Raw genomic sequence first — 15669 nt, 5'->3', positions numbered from 1 at the left:
TCTCAAGGGGGAAAACCCATTTGCAAAAGACCTTCACAGACTACCCAATTCTGCGACACAAATATAATTCAGCTGACCAAGCAATTTGTAACCTAACCAAATAGTTAGGATTATTCCCAAATCACTTTTACATAGATTCGATCTAGAACACTAGGACTCCCCTAAGATCCCAGTGACAAAATCCACTTCGGCTTTGGGTAAGGCTGAAGGAAAACTCTGCTGACCATCCGAGAATGGATTGGTGAGACAAAAAACCTCTCGGAATTTAGATCGTCACCAGAAAATTAGGTTTACCTAGGCAATTACATACACGACACGGATCTGCTGAGATTATTTACAATTTACACATACAGAAAGGGTTTACATTATAACATGATGATCAGGCCCGTGGTGATAGTTGAACGTCAAGCCTTACTATGCATGAGTTAAGGGGATCTCTTTTGCGAAAAGAAGTTTCCTCCATTGATGAATATTTGAAATATTTCAAAAGCTCATGGGCAAAAACATGATGTACCATCATGTCAGATGGATGGACGGATCAAAGGAACCATACCATCATAAACTTTCTTATCTTTTGCCCACAGGGAAACATGTTTCCAAAATCAGTTAATGCATCTGATAGGGTGAAAGATGCACACTTGTTATTTCAGCTTTTGGATGAGGTTGTTGAAGAGGTGGGGGTGGCTAATGTTGTTCAAATCATCACAGATAATGCCTCTAACTATGTTCTTGCTAGTAAAATGTTCGAGGAAAAACACAAAACCATCTTTTGGACCCCATGTGCTGCACATTGCATAGACCTCATGCTTGAGGATATTAGAAAAATAGATTGGGTCAAGAACACTGTAGAGCATGCCAAAAGCATAACAAAATATATCTACAATCAATCATGGATTTTGAGCTTAATGAGGAAACACATAGGGGGCAGGGATATTATTAGGTCTGCCATCGCTAGATTTGCAATTCATTTTCTGACATTGCAATCTATGCTTTCCCAACATAGAAACTTGCAAAGGCTGTTTTCTAGTGATGAATGGAATGAAAGCCAATGGTCTCGCAAACATGATGGAAAATATGTGAAAAAGAAAGTTAATAAAGAAATATTTTGGAAAAAGGCAGTAGAGATTGTGAAGGTCGCTGAGCCACTGGTTAAGGTGTTGTGGTTGTGGATGCAGAAAGATTGGCTATGGGCTTCATTTATGAGGCTGTGGATCAAGCAAAGGAGCAAATAAAGACAACATACAATGATTGTTAAGTTTAGGTATGTTCTATGCTTAGAGCAATTTATTTCAATTTTCATAGTTAGCTCAATAACTTTTCCAAATTAGCGATCACATCAGCATTAAAGTAAACTGCAGATAGAACATAAACATAAATCGTAGAAGACAAGCCAAGACAAGAGGACACAAGATGTGGCTCTAGCTAGGGACAAACCCCAATGTGGGGAAACCCTTGATCATTTCTTCTTATATGTTCTTCAACAGTTCAACGAGAGAGAGAGAGATAGTACCTTTACAACTGAAGTCAACACTTTGACTTATCTAGATGAGAACATAGATCATCTCTAAGAAGATGATACATGAGATCAATTGAAGACATGCCGCTTCAACTGATTCTCCAAGGTGACTCCTTCACCTATCATCGTGCTGCATCTCATCATCATGCTGCGCCTCACCGTGCTGCACCATGTTGCACCCATCATCAGAATGCTACATCTCATCATGCTTCATCAATCATGACAGTACCCATCACTGTACTGCGTCATGTGCCATTGCTGCACCATGTTGCCATACTGACCTATGTGTTTGCTGCACCTAGCTAGCTTGTTGTCCCTTGCTTGCTTGTTGTCCCTAGCATGCTTGTTGTCCCTAGCATGCTTGCTATCCCTGGCATCCTAGTTGTACTTGCTGCACTGAGTATCATGTTGCTGTCCCAATGTGTTATACTAGCAGCAATATGAACTTGCTATATCATATTGCTATACCTCACCATTGTGTTGCGCCTCATTATGCTATGATACACTTCATCGTTGTACCCATCATGCTACAAAATTCATCAACATGTTGTTGCAATATATCTGCTGCTTGCAACATCATGCTGCTTCAATGCATTATCACTGTTTTCTTCGTCCAAGTCATTGTACTATTATCAACATAGTCCTAACATTTGTTGCGTTGCTGGACAGACTTCAATGTATATCCTTCAACACTCTTCTCCATGTCATACAAGCCTCTTTCAGACCTTCTCCTCTAGGGCTGTAACTGGGGCATGCTTGAATAGTCTTGGTTTATATCACCTGGAGGACTGCAATTAGGGCAGCATAGAGCTTCTCCATAGGGCTGCGTATAGGGCAGCGTAGGGCTCTTCACAGAGCTACGTATAGGGCACCGTAGGGCTCTCCATAGAGCTGTGTATAGGGCAATGTAGGGCTCTCCAATAGCGCTGTGTATAGGGCAGCATAGGGCTCTCCAATAGAGCTTTGTATAGGGCAGCGTAGGGCTCTCCTAGAGCTATGTATAAGGCAGCATAGGGTTCTCCATAGAGTTGTGTATAGGGCAGCGTAGGGCTTTCCAATAGAGCTGTGTACAGGGAAGCATAGGGCTCTCCAATAGAGCTGTGTATAGGGCAGCGTATGGTTTCTCTTTTAGACCAGCAATTAGATCTCTCCTTGCTGCGTTATGTAGGCTTCCTTCACTGCGTTAAAATCTCCTCCATGATAGCGTTAGGATCTAGGGCATCCTCTATGGCAGCGTATCCTCTTTAGATCTCTCCTCCCACCAAAACCCAAAGACAAGTGGAGAGGAAGAGATCACCAAGAGGATGTGTGTCCAAATGACTTTCAAGGCACCTCTATTTATACTAAAACGTTGAGCACAAGTGGGGTTTTTTTGGTCGCTGGCCGACCTTGACGAATTGTCCCATAACACAAATAAATTCATATCTCCATGAATACTTATCGGAATCAGATGATCTTTAGATCAATCCTACACCTCTCGATGAGGGGATCCAAGAAAAATATCAGCTGCCATAAATAAGATGACCCACATGGAGTTTGGCCCTAGTTGCCAATTTTAACAATGATAGAGTGGCTAAGTATGGGCCCATTTGGGCAATCATTGATGAAAGATGGAAAAATCAACTCCATCGCCCTATACATGCAACTGGGTTTTTTCTGAACCCAAGGTATCATTATAAAGCTCTAGAGGCAGATGCTTTGACTGGGGAGGTTAGAGATGGTTTGATTGAATGTATTGATTGCATGATTGCTAAGGAGAGTGATCAACGGGAGATACATCAACAGATCACTTGTTTCAGCAGAGCCATAGGTACCTTTGACAAGAACCTAGCAAGGATTGCAAGGGAAGCAGATGAGCCAAGTAAACAAACAATTTCAATTTTCAAATCCTTATTTTGTTAAATTGTTTGTAATTTGAAAGTTGGATATAATTTGTTGAGCTAACTCATTACACAACTATGATTTTTGTAGCACAATGGTGGGAGGCATTTGGTAGACATTGTCCTCAATTGCAGAAGTTTGCAATCTGTATTTTGAGTCAAACTTGCAGTGCTACTGGGTGTGAGTGCAATTGGTCCATCTTTGAGAGGATTCACATGAAGAAGAGAAACCGTTTGGAACAAAAGCGGTTAAATGATCTAGTCTATGTCCAATACAATCTTCGACTAAGACACAACCAATTGCTGAACAAAAGACCTAATACAGATCCCATTGTGTTGGAAGATATTGATCCAACATCAGATTGGGTAATGGAGTGTCATCCAACAAAGTTTGATTCTGATGAGGATTTTGGTATTGATTTGGATTTATAGACAAAGACATTAGCTGAAGTTGCTGTTGAACATAATGTTTAGTTGAATGCAGATCTACTTGTACCAGGCATAATTCGAAGTCCTCCAGTTGCAAACACTTCCTCTACTCAGCCACGACAGAAGCACATATCTCGTTTATCTCAGCGTGCAGCTGCTGCGCCTGCTAGTGCTACTACTTCTACAATTGTAGTTGGAGATGGTGATGAGGAGGAGCCATGGGTTTCCCTATCTAACACTGATTCAGAGTCTGAGCTAGATGATGTTAGCTTCTCTAGCAGTAGCCAGTAGTATTGGTGACTAGTGATGTTTTACTGTTTACTTTTGTTGTAGAGGCCATTTAGAGCCTCCTTGGTTATGTGTTTTTGTTTTGATCTCTATATCATGTATGCATTAGACATTGCACTGGGTACCATTTTGATAGAATGGATATATTCATGAGCCTACTTTGATCATATGTTGTCTTCTCTCGATATTCTAATGCTTTGTGTTTGGAAACATGAATGAAAATCTTTAAAATTATGTTTTTTCATAAAAAAATTAATATTTGATGTATGTTTTACAACGACCGAGTCATTGAAATCAAAGTGGCCAAGTCGATAATGAGTTAGAGTCGGAATCGGAGCCGACCCTCGGCCGTTTCCGAACCCGAGTCGGAGTTTTAAAACATTGATTCGTGAAGGACCACCTTCATGCCACGTAAGTGACAAGTCATGGCTTTAGAATTTACTAATTTAGAATTCTAGATTTTTTTGAATTCAATTATTTTTTATTTGAAAGTTTAATTATGTTAAATTTTCTTTATTTTGCCGTAGATGTTTGGTTTTGAAGCTATGGTTCAAGGGTACCAAATTTACAGAAATTCACCATCATAATCCTCAATAAGACTTGTAGCAGTTCGAGCTGTGAGCGCAATTGGAGTGTCTTTGAGAAAATACACTCAAATAAGTGCAACATGTTATAACTTTGAATTTCAACTGAGCAATTACATTTATTGTAATTTATGACCCTCAAGAGTCAGGACTCATTAATTTTTGTTTTGACACTCTTACGTGTTGGAGTCCTCACGCCTTAATGACTTGGTGTATGTCGATTACAATCTTCGACTATGGGTGAAGCAAATGGAGAAAACACTAGATGCGGATGCCATTTCCTTGGACAATATTAATGTATTGTCTAAGTGGATGGTGGAGTTTGAGCTTCCCCATCGTGGAGGAGTCACTTGCACGGTTAGAAGAGGGACCAATAGTAGTACGACAACGGGGGCAACAAGAGGACACGGAGGAGGAGCAATAGTGTAATATTCCAAACTTAAATAAATAGTGATATGCAAAGCAAAAACGATTTACAACACAAATTTTAAACAATCGACAAATGCTCATAAAAACTCTAGAATTAAGAACTAGCTGAGCCATTTTATTAATCAATGGAGCAAGTACAATAGTATGGAGGAATTCACTTAGGCTTGCTTCAATGGCAAGCGTGACAGAACCCAGGTGATAATACAATGATCTCAAATGCTGGAAATGGCTGCTTCTCTAATGCTCTGCACTACCCAAAAAATTTCACTGCTGCCTGGAAAGGGGCTGCAAGAAACTCCTCCTCTGGTGCTTAGAAAATGATGAAACTTCAGCCACAAACTCCTTGGCCAAAACCCACAAAAACCCAAAAATGGTTTGGCCCGATTCGGACTTCCCAAAATCGACCCCCAAAGGGACTATTCAATCCCCAACAATTATACACTGTCTGCTGCAAAGATATGGCTTAAAACCCCACCTCTGTTGCTCAAAAAATTTATATTTAGGATCTTTGTCAAAAACCCAGAAAAACCTAGAAATGATTTTGGTTGGTTTAGACTTCTGAAATTTGAGCCCCTTGGAGCCTAACCTCAACTACAACTGCAAAATTTGACCTGCTAGAAGCTGCCTGTAAATCCTCTCGGAAATGCCCCCAAGTGTTGGGTTGACCCTTGCTATGCAATCCTTGACTTCCTAGGTGAGCTCTTGGCTTAAGACACCTGCTCCTAAGCTCCATGAAAACCTGTTGAGTGGCCTCTGCACTGTCCCCTAGCCCATCAATTCAAACTGCTGAAATGTTGGCTCTGCTTGCTGTAAACTCAGCAAGAATGTTGGTCTATTGCTGCTATCTCAGCTCTCTAACTCTTCGACAAACAATCTGATCTCTGTTGGCCTCTATCTCCCTCTGTATTCTCTAGCTGCCCATAAATACACACTCCCTGCTCTGCGTTGGTTGGTGGTGCTACGTCACTGCCCAAAAACTCCTGAAATCCTTGTAGAACTGCTTCTCTAGGGTGGGCACGGATGGTCCCCCGAAGTAGAGGCTGAATCTCTTGCTTGAGAGATTCGTGGCTAAACAACCGGTTGACTCAGCTAAACAACAAAGTGAACAATCATGTGATTTTGTTTGCAAGATGTATGAATGAATCCCAAAATGGGAGCTGCTCCCTCCTTATAACTCCTTGGGCCTCCCTTGCCTCATGTGGGCCCCTCCATCCACTTATTCGACTTTCCTTTCAAGCTATTCGAATGGGCCAATTCGAATTCCCATGTGGGTGGCCCCCACATTCCACTAGCAACCAAATTAAGTCGAATTGCCTCCTAAGTCCCTAAGTTGAAAATGATGGGTTCTCTTCATTAGCCAAAACCGTGCAAAACCGTGTAGCAACACCTTGTTACAAATGTGTTTGAAAAGGGACATGACAGTCCTCCCCTCCCAAATGTTGCTTGCCCTCAAGCAACCTCAAAGTTGGGTGCTCCAATATGTGCTCACCCTCCCACGTGGCATCCTCATCCGGCAAGTTCTTCCAACGCTCCAAAAAATCTCTTGTCCTCAAGTAATGCCTGAACGAGCATCCTCTCTAACTGTTGCTCCCCACTGTCACTGTAACATATGCCAGGGTCCAAGATGTGCCACTGAATCGTCCCTGACCTCAGCACTGTCCTGATATGAAAGAATCCTTTAATACCAGGATGCCAGGCCATCCTGTCCAACATGAAGCTCCACTCACTCCACTCACTATCCTGCCCGGTGCAAGTACCAAAAGTCCCTTGCTCCATCAATGACTTGCTAAATCCCGATGAAAGATCTGTATGATCTCCCCATGCAGTAGCCGGTGCATCCCTAAAGGTTATTGAGCTATGAAGAGTTGTGACGCCCCAGTTCCGTGCTAGTCCAGAGTGGTGCCACCATGTTGACGTTGCGCTACTCTGACTATGTCATACTCCCCATCATGCACAGACAATATCCTCCTCTCTTGGAATTCAATGGTGGAATACTAAAAGAGGTGAGACACATCTTGCCTGGGCATCTCCATGGCACCAAGGCTTACCCATCCAAATCTAACTCTGAACCTGTGCAACAATAAAGAATGTCTGCCTCCCCATATGACGAAACCCTCTGTGAACCCCCATGTGTCATCCCAAGAGCGAACTATATCACTCTCTGCCACAATTCCGCTCACCACAAGTGATTTATCGATCAACTGAATCCCGACATCCCATAGGCAGACCTGTTGTGGCATAGCCCTGACAACTGATGGAATCCCTTTGGCCCTCTTATCTAGTCCATGCATGCCACCCGTATATATGCTTCATACATCATGAACTAATCCGAGGCATGCTAAATTGTCCGGTGCTTGCCAATGTGTAGTACTGATGACCATTGGAAACCACGTGTGCCAAATAGCTACCCCCTGAATGTGACCAATAGATGGGTATCTGATACGCGCAATCGACTCAGTGTATGCGAATACATCTTGCTCTTGCCAACCATCGCCACTGGTTCGACTACCTTCCCCCTAGAGAATGTGTCGATACAATGTCGGGAACTCAGATACATACTGGACAACTATCTCAGCCGCACACGGTATCCTTTGCTCATGCATGGTCCAGACATGCCCTGTGGAAAGAGTGAAACATGTCTCCCCTATGACCAGCTCCCTAGGCATAGGATCAATGATGAATGATATGCCATCCCTGTCGGTGATCACCTCATCCCTCGACCTGTGGCTGTCAACTTGCACACCGACTCGATGCCCCCAACAAGAAGTCTCCCCTCTATCGCACCAAGTGTCATATAAATATCTTGGGTGAGCTTCGCGTCCCCTACTGCTCGTGCCTAGAGTGTCAAAGGACAACAACCAAATCGCCCATTCCTGTAAGTGACGTAGAAGAGGGTCAGGAGTGTGAGTCCTTGTGGATACCATCAAGTATCACTCATCTGTGTCCCCATCAATCCTGGGTGAACTACACCCAAAGGTATGCTTGGTATCTCCGTCCCCGTGTGTCCCTGGAGGCAACACTCCAAGACCTCGTTGTGCAGCGCCATACGCCCCTGCATACCACTGATCAACCCAATACTCCTGGACATGCCACTGTACATCGCGACCTACCCCTGTACACTGTTGGATACTCTCGGCAGCAGCTATGCCATCCTGTACCGTCCTACTTCCTACCTGTGTCACTGCACTTGTCACTCCCCGCATGTACTCACTGCGATGTGAGGCACTCCCACTCCGCAACACAGTCCAACACACTACAACACACCACCATGCATCTCCATGCCCACCTGTAGACCATTGCGCAACGCTAGATGCTCCCACACATCCTTGGATATGATGGCCTAGAGCTATGTCTCTACGTGTTAGGCCACATCCGATTAGTATCATCACCTCCACCATTGCATCATTATCCCTACTGATGAATGGATCTTCCCTCCAAATCCCCCCTGAGGGATCCGAGAAGCGATTCTCTCTATGTATTAGCAATGATGCCACCACTGCTCCACTCCTATGCGTTCTCTGTGCCCCGCACAAAAGTGAAGAGCCACCAGCTCCATGCAAGGGACTGTCTGGTGGCCTGCCAATGCCACCTCCTTTGACAAACTCATGCCAAAGTATGTTGATCACCCAATGATCCCGTGTCAAAATGCCATACCAAGAAAACCAAAAGAGTCTGTCCATAAACTGGTCGACCACTGGTGCTGACCGAGACTCCCCTAGCGAATGTGCATGCTCAATTGCTAGGTCAACTGCACCATCCCGGTTGTAGTCAACCGACATACATGGGAAGTGATAGGTAGTCCCTCCTGGATCCCAATGCCAGTGGGGGCTTCTAGCATCCCCAGTCCCTGGAAACTCCTGCTGAGCTCTACTTAGGTCCACTACCATCTCCATAGTCCACTCCACCGGGTACCAACTCAGAATCTCTCGCCACCCAACCCCAAGAGAGGGATCGAATGCACGAACTCTTGCACATAGAACAACCCCAACATGCAGATGTTGCACCCTGTGCAACTCAGGTCTTCTCATCTCGCTATCGTGGTCAATATATACAATTTGACTAGGTAGCTCTATCTCCCTCTGTCCAATGGGCCAAGGTAACCTAACAGTGTTGCTAGCCCCGTTTATGGATGCCCGAAGAGGGTTGCTCTCACGCTCCAATGTGCACTCTAGCTGCACCAGCAGGGAATCCAACTGCTCCCCAACGTGAGTCAATAATCACTCTCATACCCTCCAACTCCTCGTTTTGCTACAGAATCGCCTCTCGCATTAACACGACCTTCCTTTTTAATGCTAAAAGGTTGGCCTGAAACTGATGGAACTGTCGTGGCTCCAGATACCTCAATAATTGTGGGGTCTCAGCATCATGCTCAACCTCCTCTTTAGGCTCTTGATATCTAAAGACAGGTCTCCACCAACAAAAGCGCCCCCTGGTCTCACCCTCTAACCGTCTTTGTCTTGTCTACTCCTTTTTAGGAGAGCCTTGATCTGGTTGACTTTCCCCACACGATGTAGATGGTTGCACCTCCATGGCCTGCTCACATCTAACGTTTTTGTTGTAAGGGTGAGGATGGGTTTGGTCTGTCACCCTCCTCAACTGAGCCAACCTCTCATCGTCCCAATGAATTCTACCCCAGAATTTCTGCATATTGGATTTCCCTTGAGCCATGGGTTTGTCTCTAGTTTCACTCGTCACTGTGCACTCATACCCAAAGCTTCCATGATCTTCTGGCTAATTTCCCATAGCTAGGCCAAGATCATGCTCTGATACCACTGTAATGTTCCAAACTTAAATAAATAGTGATATGCAAAGGAAAAACGATTTACAACACAAAATTTTTAAACAATTGGCAAATGCTCATAAAAACTCTTGAATTAAGAACCAGCTGAGCCATTTTATTAATCAATGGAGCAAGTACAGTAGTATGGAGGAATTCACTTGGGCTTGCCTCAATGGCAAGCGTGACAAAACCCAGGTGATAATACAATGATCTCAAATGCTGGAAATGGTTGCTCCTCTAATGCTCTGCGCTGCCCAAAAAATTTCACTACTGCTTGGAAAGGGACTGCAAGAAACTCCTCCTCCGGTGTAGAAAATGATGAAACTTCAACCACAAACTCTTTGGCGAAAACCCACAAAAACCCAGAAATGGTTTGGCCCAATTTGAACTTCCCAAAATCGAAACCCAATGGCACTATTCAATCCCCAATAATTCTACAGTGTTTGCTGCAAAGATACGGCTTAAAACCCCACGTCTGTTGCTAAGAAAATTATGAAAATTTATATTTAGGATCCTTGTAAAAAACCCATAAATGATTTTGGCTGGTTTAGACTTCTGAAATTCGACCCCCTTGGAGCCCAACCTCAGCTACAACTGTAAAATTCGATCTGTTGGAAGCTACCTATAAATCCTCTTGGAAATGACCCCAAAGTGCTGGGCTGACCCTTGCTATGCAATCCTTGACTTCCTGGGTGAGCTCTTGGCCTAAGACACCTGCTCCTAAGCTCCACGAAAAATTGTTGAGTGGCCTTTGCGCTGCCCCCTAGCCCAACAATTCGAACTGCTGGAATGCTGGCTCTGCTGGCTGTAAACTCAGTAAGAATGCTGGTCTATTGCTGCTATCTCAGCTCTCTAACTCTTCAGCAAACAACCTGATCTTTGCTGGCCTCTATATCCCTCTACGTATTCTCTAGCTGCCCAGAAATATGCACTTCCTGCTCTGCGCTAGTTGGTGGTGCTACGTCATTGCCCCAAAACTCCTGAAATCCTTGTAGAATTGCTTCTCTAGAGCGGGCACGGATGGTCCCCCGAAGTAGAGGTTGAATCTCTTGCTTGAGAGATTCGTGGCTAAACAGCCGGTTGACTCAGCTAAACAGCAGAGTGAACAATCAAGTGATTTTGTTTGCGAGATGTATGAATGAATCCCAAAATGAGAGCTGCTCCTTCCTTATAACTCCTTGGGCCTCCCTTGCCTCATATGGGCCCCTCCATCCACCTATTCGACTTTCCCTCCAAGCTATCCAAATGGGCCAATTCGAATTCCCATGTGGGTGGCCCCCACATTCCACTAGCAACCAAATTAAGTCAAATTGCCTTCTAAGTCCCTAAGTCGAAAATGATGGGTTCTCTTCTTTAGCCAAAATTGTGCAAAATTGTGTAGCAGCACCCTGTTACAAATGTGTTTGAGAAGGGACATGACAAATAGGAGGAGGAGGAGAATATGGCAGCATCAACACCAGCTTCTACAGATATAGGAGAGCACAGTTCCATACCCATCAGTCATTGTTTGACATTTGGTGCAGGGCTAGGGCCCACCACTGCTAAGGGCAGGCTTGGCAAACAACCCATCATCTTTTCTTCTAAAAGGGGGAGAGGACACTGACATCAGATAGCTAGCTGTTAGATTTTTTGTTTTGCCATTGTACATATAACTCATGATGATGAGATACATTTATATATGTGATGCTATTTTGTATTGGTTCTCCACATTTGAGTTCGTGATTGGACAATTATCAGGAATTAACAGGATTTACTATTGCCTTTGATGTATCATATTTGTTTGACATCCACTACATCATATATATTAGTGCTTTCTACATATTTATGTGCCAATGTATTTATTTGATGCTGTTGTTGCTTTATATGTTTAAAAATCTGAAAAAAATGAATATATTTTGCATTTTTTAATATTTGCTGCTGTTTTCCAAAATTTTCCAAGTTTTTTGTTGATTTTTCTGAAATGATGTTTTTAGGACCCTCATTGATTTTTTGCTGATTCTGACTTTTTCAACACTGGTTATTTCTAATAGCCATAAAACTTTGACTGACCAGAGCTCTAATGCCAAGCTTAACAATTTAACCCAAAAATGATGTGCTGTAAACCTCTTTGACCTAGAATCAAAGTAGGGAAACCATTTCTTCAAGGTTAAGGACATGGAACCCTAAAATCCTCTTGTTATCAAAATATTTGCTGCGCTTGCTTTAATTCTGAAATGGAAGGCAACCTATCCCTCATGAGTGTGTGGATGTACCCTAGCGATGATTTCCAAACCCTCTACAGCCAGAGAGATAAGTTCTTCTCAGATATATACCTTCCATAGAATTGTCCTGTCAAGGTTTTATTGGACATTTCGAGTCTCGACTACCTGGTTCATCGTAACATCTTCAGCTATGGCTAGTTTTGTCTTTGTTTTTAGCAGTTTTATGCATTCTCACCTTTCTTACCTGAATTAACCACAAGTCTACTACCAACCGTCTCCGCACCATTTAAATCCTTATCTCCACCACCTTTTTCCTCTCTTACTTCTGAAGTGCCCACCTTCAGACTAAATTCCTTATTGACACCCAAAATATCCTCATCAGAGTTCGGATCTGAAAGAAGTTCAGTTTTTTGAATACACTCCTTCAAAATAAACTCCTCGTTGCCTTGGCCATCCTCTACCAAATTATGAACAGTAAAAACTTTGGGGATACTTTCTGGCCATCCAACTTCTTCCTTGTAACCATGCAAATAATGCTCTGTTGGTACAAGGACATAGCACAGGACAGAAACACCTGCTTCCACTTGACACTTAGTCTTGTCACCAGCAACATCATAAAGTGCTTTTCATTCTGATACTGTCCTTCTGTCAGAAATGTCATTTTGCCTAAACACCTCTGACCATCCATTGTTCGCCAAAGTTTTTGATGTGGTTTTCTCGCCTAGTACACATCCCTTAATACCCCCACCTTGCCGACACTGCTGGGTACCTTCTTTAGAGAAGATAGGGGGGACCTTCCATGGGATCCTGCACTTGAATTGGCTTGCTCCTCTTCTGGCCTTAGGTTCTGCAAAACCCTAATTCTCCAATACTCCTGCTCAACCTCCATTTTTCCTCCCAAGATTAAATTCTTGCTTCTGCTAAAGTCAATTATATGCTCACCTTGTGTCTTTTGTACCAGCTGCAAACAGAGCAGTTGAGTAGTTCAGTGGTCTGAACTTTAAAGTAGTGGCAGAGACATTCTGCAAGGGAACATACAGTGATGGAATGGGATACCCACAGATAGATAACATAGCCCACATTGGTATGCTTGCATTTCATCAGTGTCTGTCCTTGGTATTGTGATAACTACCAAAAGTGATCAGCAGCTTTACATTTTCAACGTGTTATTCTAAAAATGAATTACAGCGAGCTCTATCTTTGATTCATTTTGTTTCCTAACATTCTGAGGAAATTTGCAGGTACTGAGTATGGTATTTTTTATAATTTCATGCAATTGTGTTGTTATTCACAGGATAAAAACGCTTGTCTTTCTACACTAGAGAAGTATCCTATTGAAACATTGAAGTATGATTTACATCAATTTGTTCGTATGAAGAAAGCTTCTCTGAACAGACCAGTTCTTGATCAGGTAAAGTGCAGAATGAATTTGATATTGGATGACTGACATTATTTCGAGAATAATATTTCTGGTTGTGTGTGTAAAACATTCATGTCAGTCTGGCTTACAATACTAATTTATTGGTTTACAGCTGGTTTATGATGTCTCTAAGGGACGACACTTTCCTTCTTTGTTACATTATACACATCCATCACCAACAGGAAAAGAATGTAACAATAGTGGAGGTCGGAAGCGATTGTATAGAGAAGCAGACTTGCCATACAAATCTATATGTTCAGAAGGTGAAAAGAGGTTAAAGCATGGTGGAAAAGATAGCTCTCAGTCTAATATTGAAAAGAGAAGTGAATGCATTATTGAAAAAACATATAGTGTTTCTGAAAATGGTTGCCAGAACAATTCTTTATGCACTTCAACACAGAATTTTCAGAAAGATTCTCAAACAACTACTGGAAATGGTATGCGGGATATTGGATCTAAACTAGAAATCCACATTTCTGGAGATGAAAAATTACAGCAGTTATCAAGTGGCACCAAGTCAACTTCTAATGGTCATTCACATTGTAGTGAGAGGAGAGATGATGGGGTTTGTTGCTTGGAAGGAGAAACAGATGAACCCAAGGAGGAAAGCAATTCAGAAGCCACAACTACTAGGGAACGCAATTCACTCGAGGCAGAGGAGTTACCTTACTGATACCATCTAAAGATGGTCAGGAACAGACTTGTTTCAAATGTAGAGAAGGCGGAGTATTGTCTTGTTGCAGTGGGTGTTCTATTGCTGTGCATGAAAAATGTTTTCAATTAGATGCATCTACTATTCCAGGTGAAACTTTTGATTGCCTTGTCTGTTCTTACAAAAGAGCCCTTGTAGCTTACCAAAAAGCAAAGAAAGACGCTATAGAATCCAAAAAGAGATTACTTGCATTCCTAAATATCAGGTCAGTCCAAGGTAAAGAACAGCGAGCACGGAACAACAATCATAAGGAATGTGAAAAAGGAGGGCAAGCATGTGCCAACAAAATGAAGACTTCTGAAGAGATTTTTAGTCATACAAGTGATTTTAGTTCAGGTTCCAAGAGAAAACATGTGTTTAGCAAAAGTTCTGGAATTTCTGTTCATGGAGATAAAAGACCTGGTGGAATTGAAAATGATCTACCATGTGAACAGAATGAAGCTGACGATGATATGCATGGTGGAGATCTTGAAGATGGTAATATTGATGATGGGAAATACCACTTACGTAATAGGAAATCCACAATGAGGTATTTAGGAACACAATCTTGGGACACAAGGAATTTGAATTCTTCCACAGCATTTAAATTTTAATCCATCACTTTCTGTATTTGAAGATTTGTTTCGAAGCTAAATTCCTGGCAGCCATCATTTAAGGATTTATTGAATGAAAAGATAAAACGTTCAATATCTTTTGCTTTAGAACAATTTACTATACTAGTTGTCATGTGCAGAGGAACCTGTCGTCTGCCTGGTGCACGTAGGAATAAGTTAGTTTGGACAAAGGCTGAAGAGGAGGCTTTGAAGGTGGACCTCCTTTCATGCAGACTTAATTTTTCTTTTCTCTTTCTGCATGTTTTTATTAGTAACCATTTTGATTGCATGTTCGTGGATCATTGGCTCATTTTGAGGGCAGTTTTTTTTCACACAGGAAGGTATGGAGAAATTTGCGATGGGCAAAACCAATGGAATCCCGTGGAAACGCATATGGGAACATGGGAAAGGGATTTTTGACAAGTCACGTTTACCTACTGACTTGAAGGATAAATGGCGGAATATGAAGAAGAGTAATTCCTGAAACATGTCTGTACATTGTACAGTGGCATCCGCTCTTGTCTTGCCAACTCTATAACTGTGTTGCTGAGATTTGTGACTGCATAATACAAGGCAAAATTTCTGAATCAACTATTTCCAATCTAGGAGAATTTTGAATAATTTATATTGGTTCTGAGCTGTGCAAGTCGGCCCCTCCAAATATGATGATTTTCGTTATGAAACCAGTCTAAAATGAAGGACCAAGTTGGCCCCTAAAAGGGAATTTTATTTGTGAATTTTTTTCTAGTTTGAAGGACAGGTTGGCTCAGTCAACAAAATTAATGAATTGTTTTTAATTAATGATATAATAGGCTGATCACCTCAGGTTTATGGTCA

General features: G+C 42.4%; 2 protein-coding genes across 2 annotated transcripts in view; both read left to right on the top strand.

The window, feature by feature from the left end:
- LOC149194782 (uncharacterized) overlaps window positions 1-14200 on the top strand; it is a 27548-nt gene extending 13348 nt beyond the window's left edge. The window contains exons 3-4 of the mRNA XM_089407792.1: window positions 13402-13518; window positions 13640-14200. Coding sequence (XP_089263918.1) covers window positions 13402-13518; window positions 13640-14200 — 678 coding nt within the window. The remainder of the gene's footprint in view (window positions 1-13401; window positions 13519-13639) is intronic.
- On the top strand, window positions 14200-15669 carry LOC149194781 (uncharacterized). The gene is made up of 3 exons (XM_089405167.1): window positions 14200-14768; window positions 14973-15045; window positions 15170-15669. The coding sequence occupies exons 1-3, from the start codon at window positions 14527-14529 to the stop codon at window positions 15314-15316; spliced, it is 462 nt and encodes a 153-aa protein (XP_089261293.1). The 5' UTR covers window positions 14200-14526; the 3' UTR covers window positions 15317-15669.

The sequence above is a fragment of the Pinus tabuliformis genome, chromosome 2_2, assembly GCF_031772625.1.
Source record: "Pinus tabuliformis cultivar Carrire ecotype Pingquan chromosome 2_2, CPIR1, whole genome shotgun sequence".
Taxonomy (NCBI): Eukaryota; Viridiplantae; Streptophyta; class Pinopsida; order Pinales; family Pinaceae; genus Pinus; species Pinus tabuliformis.
Note: the sequence above shows the minus strand (reverse complement) of the source record. Positions and strands in the feature narration are given on the sequence as shown.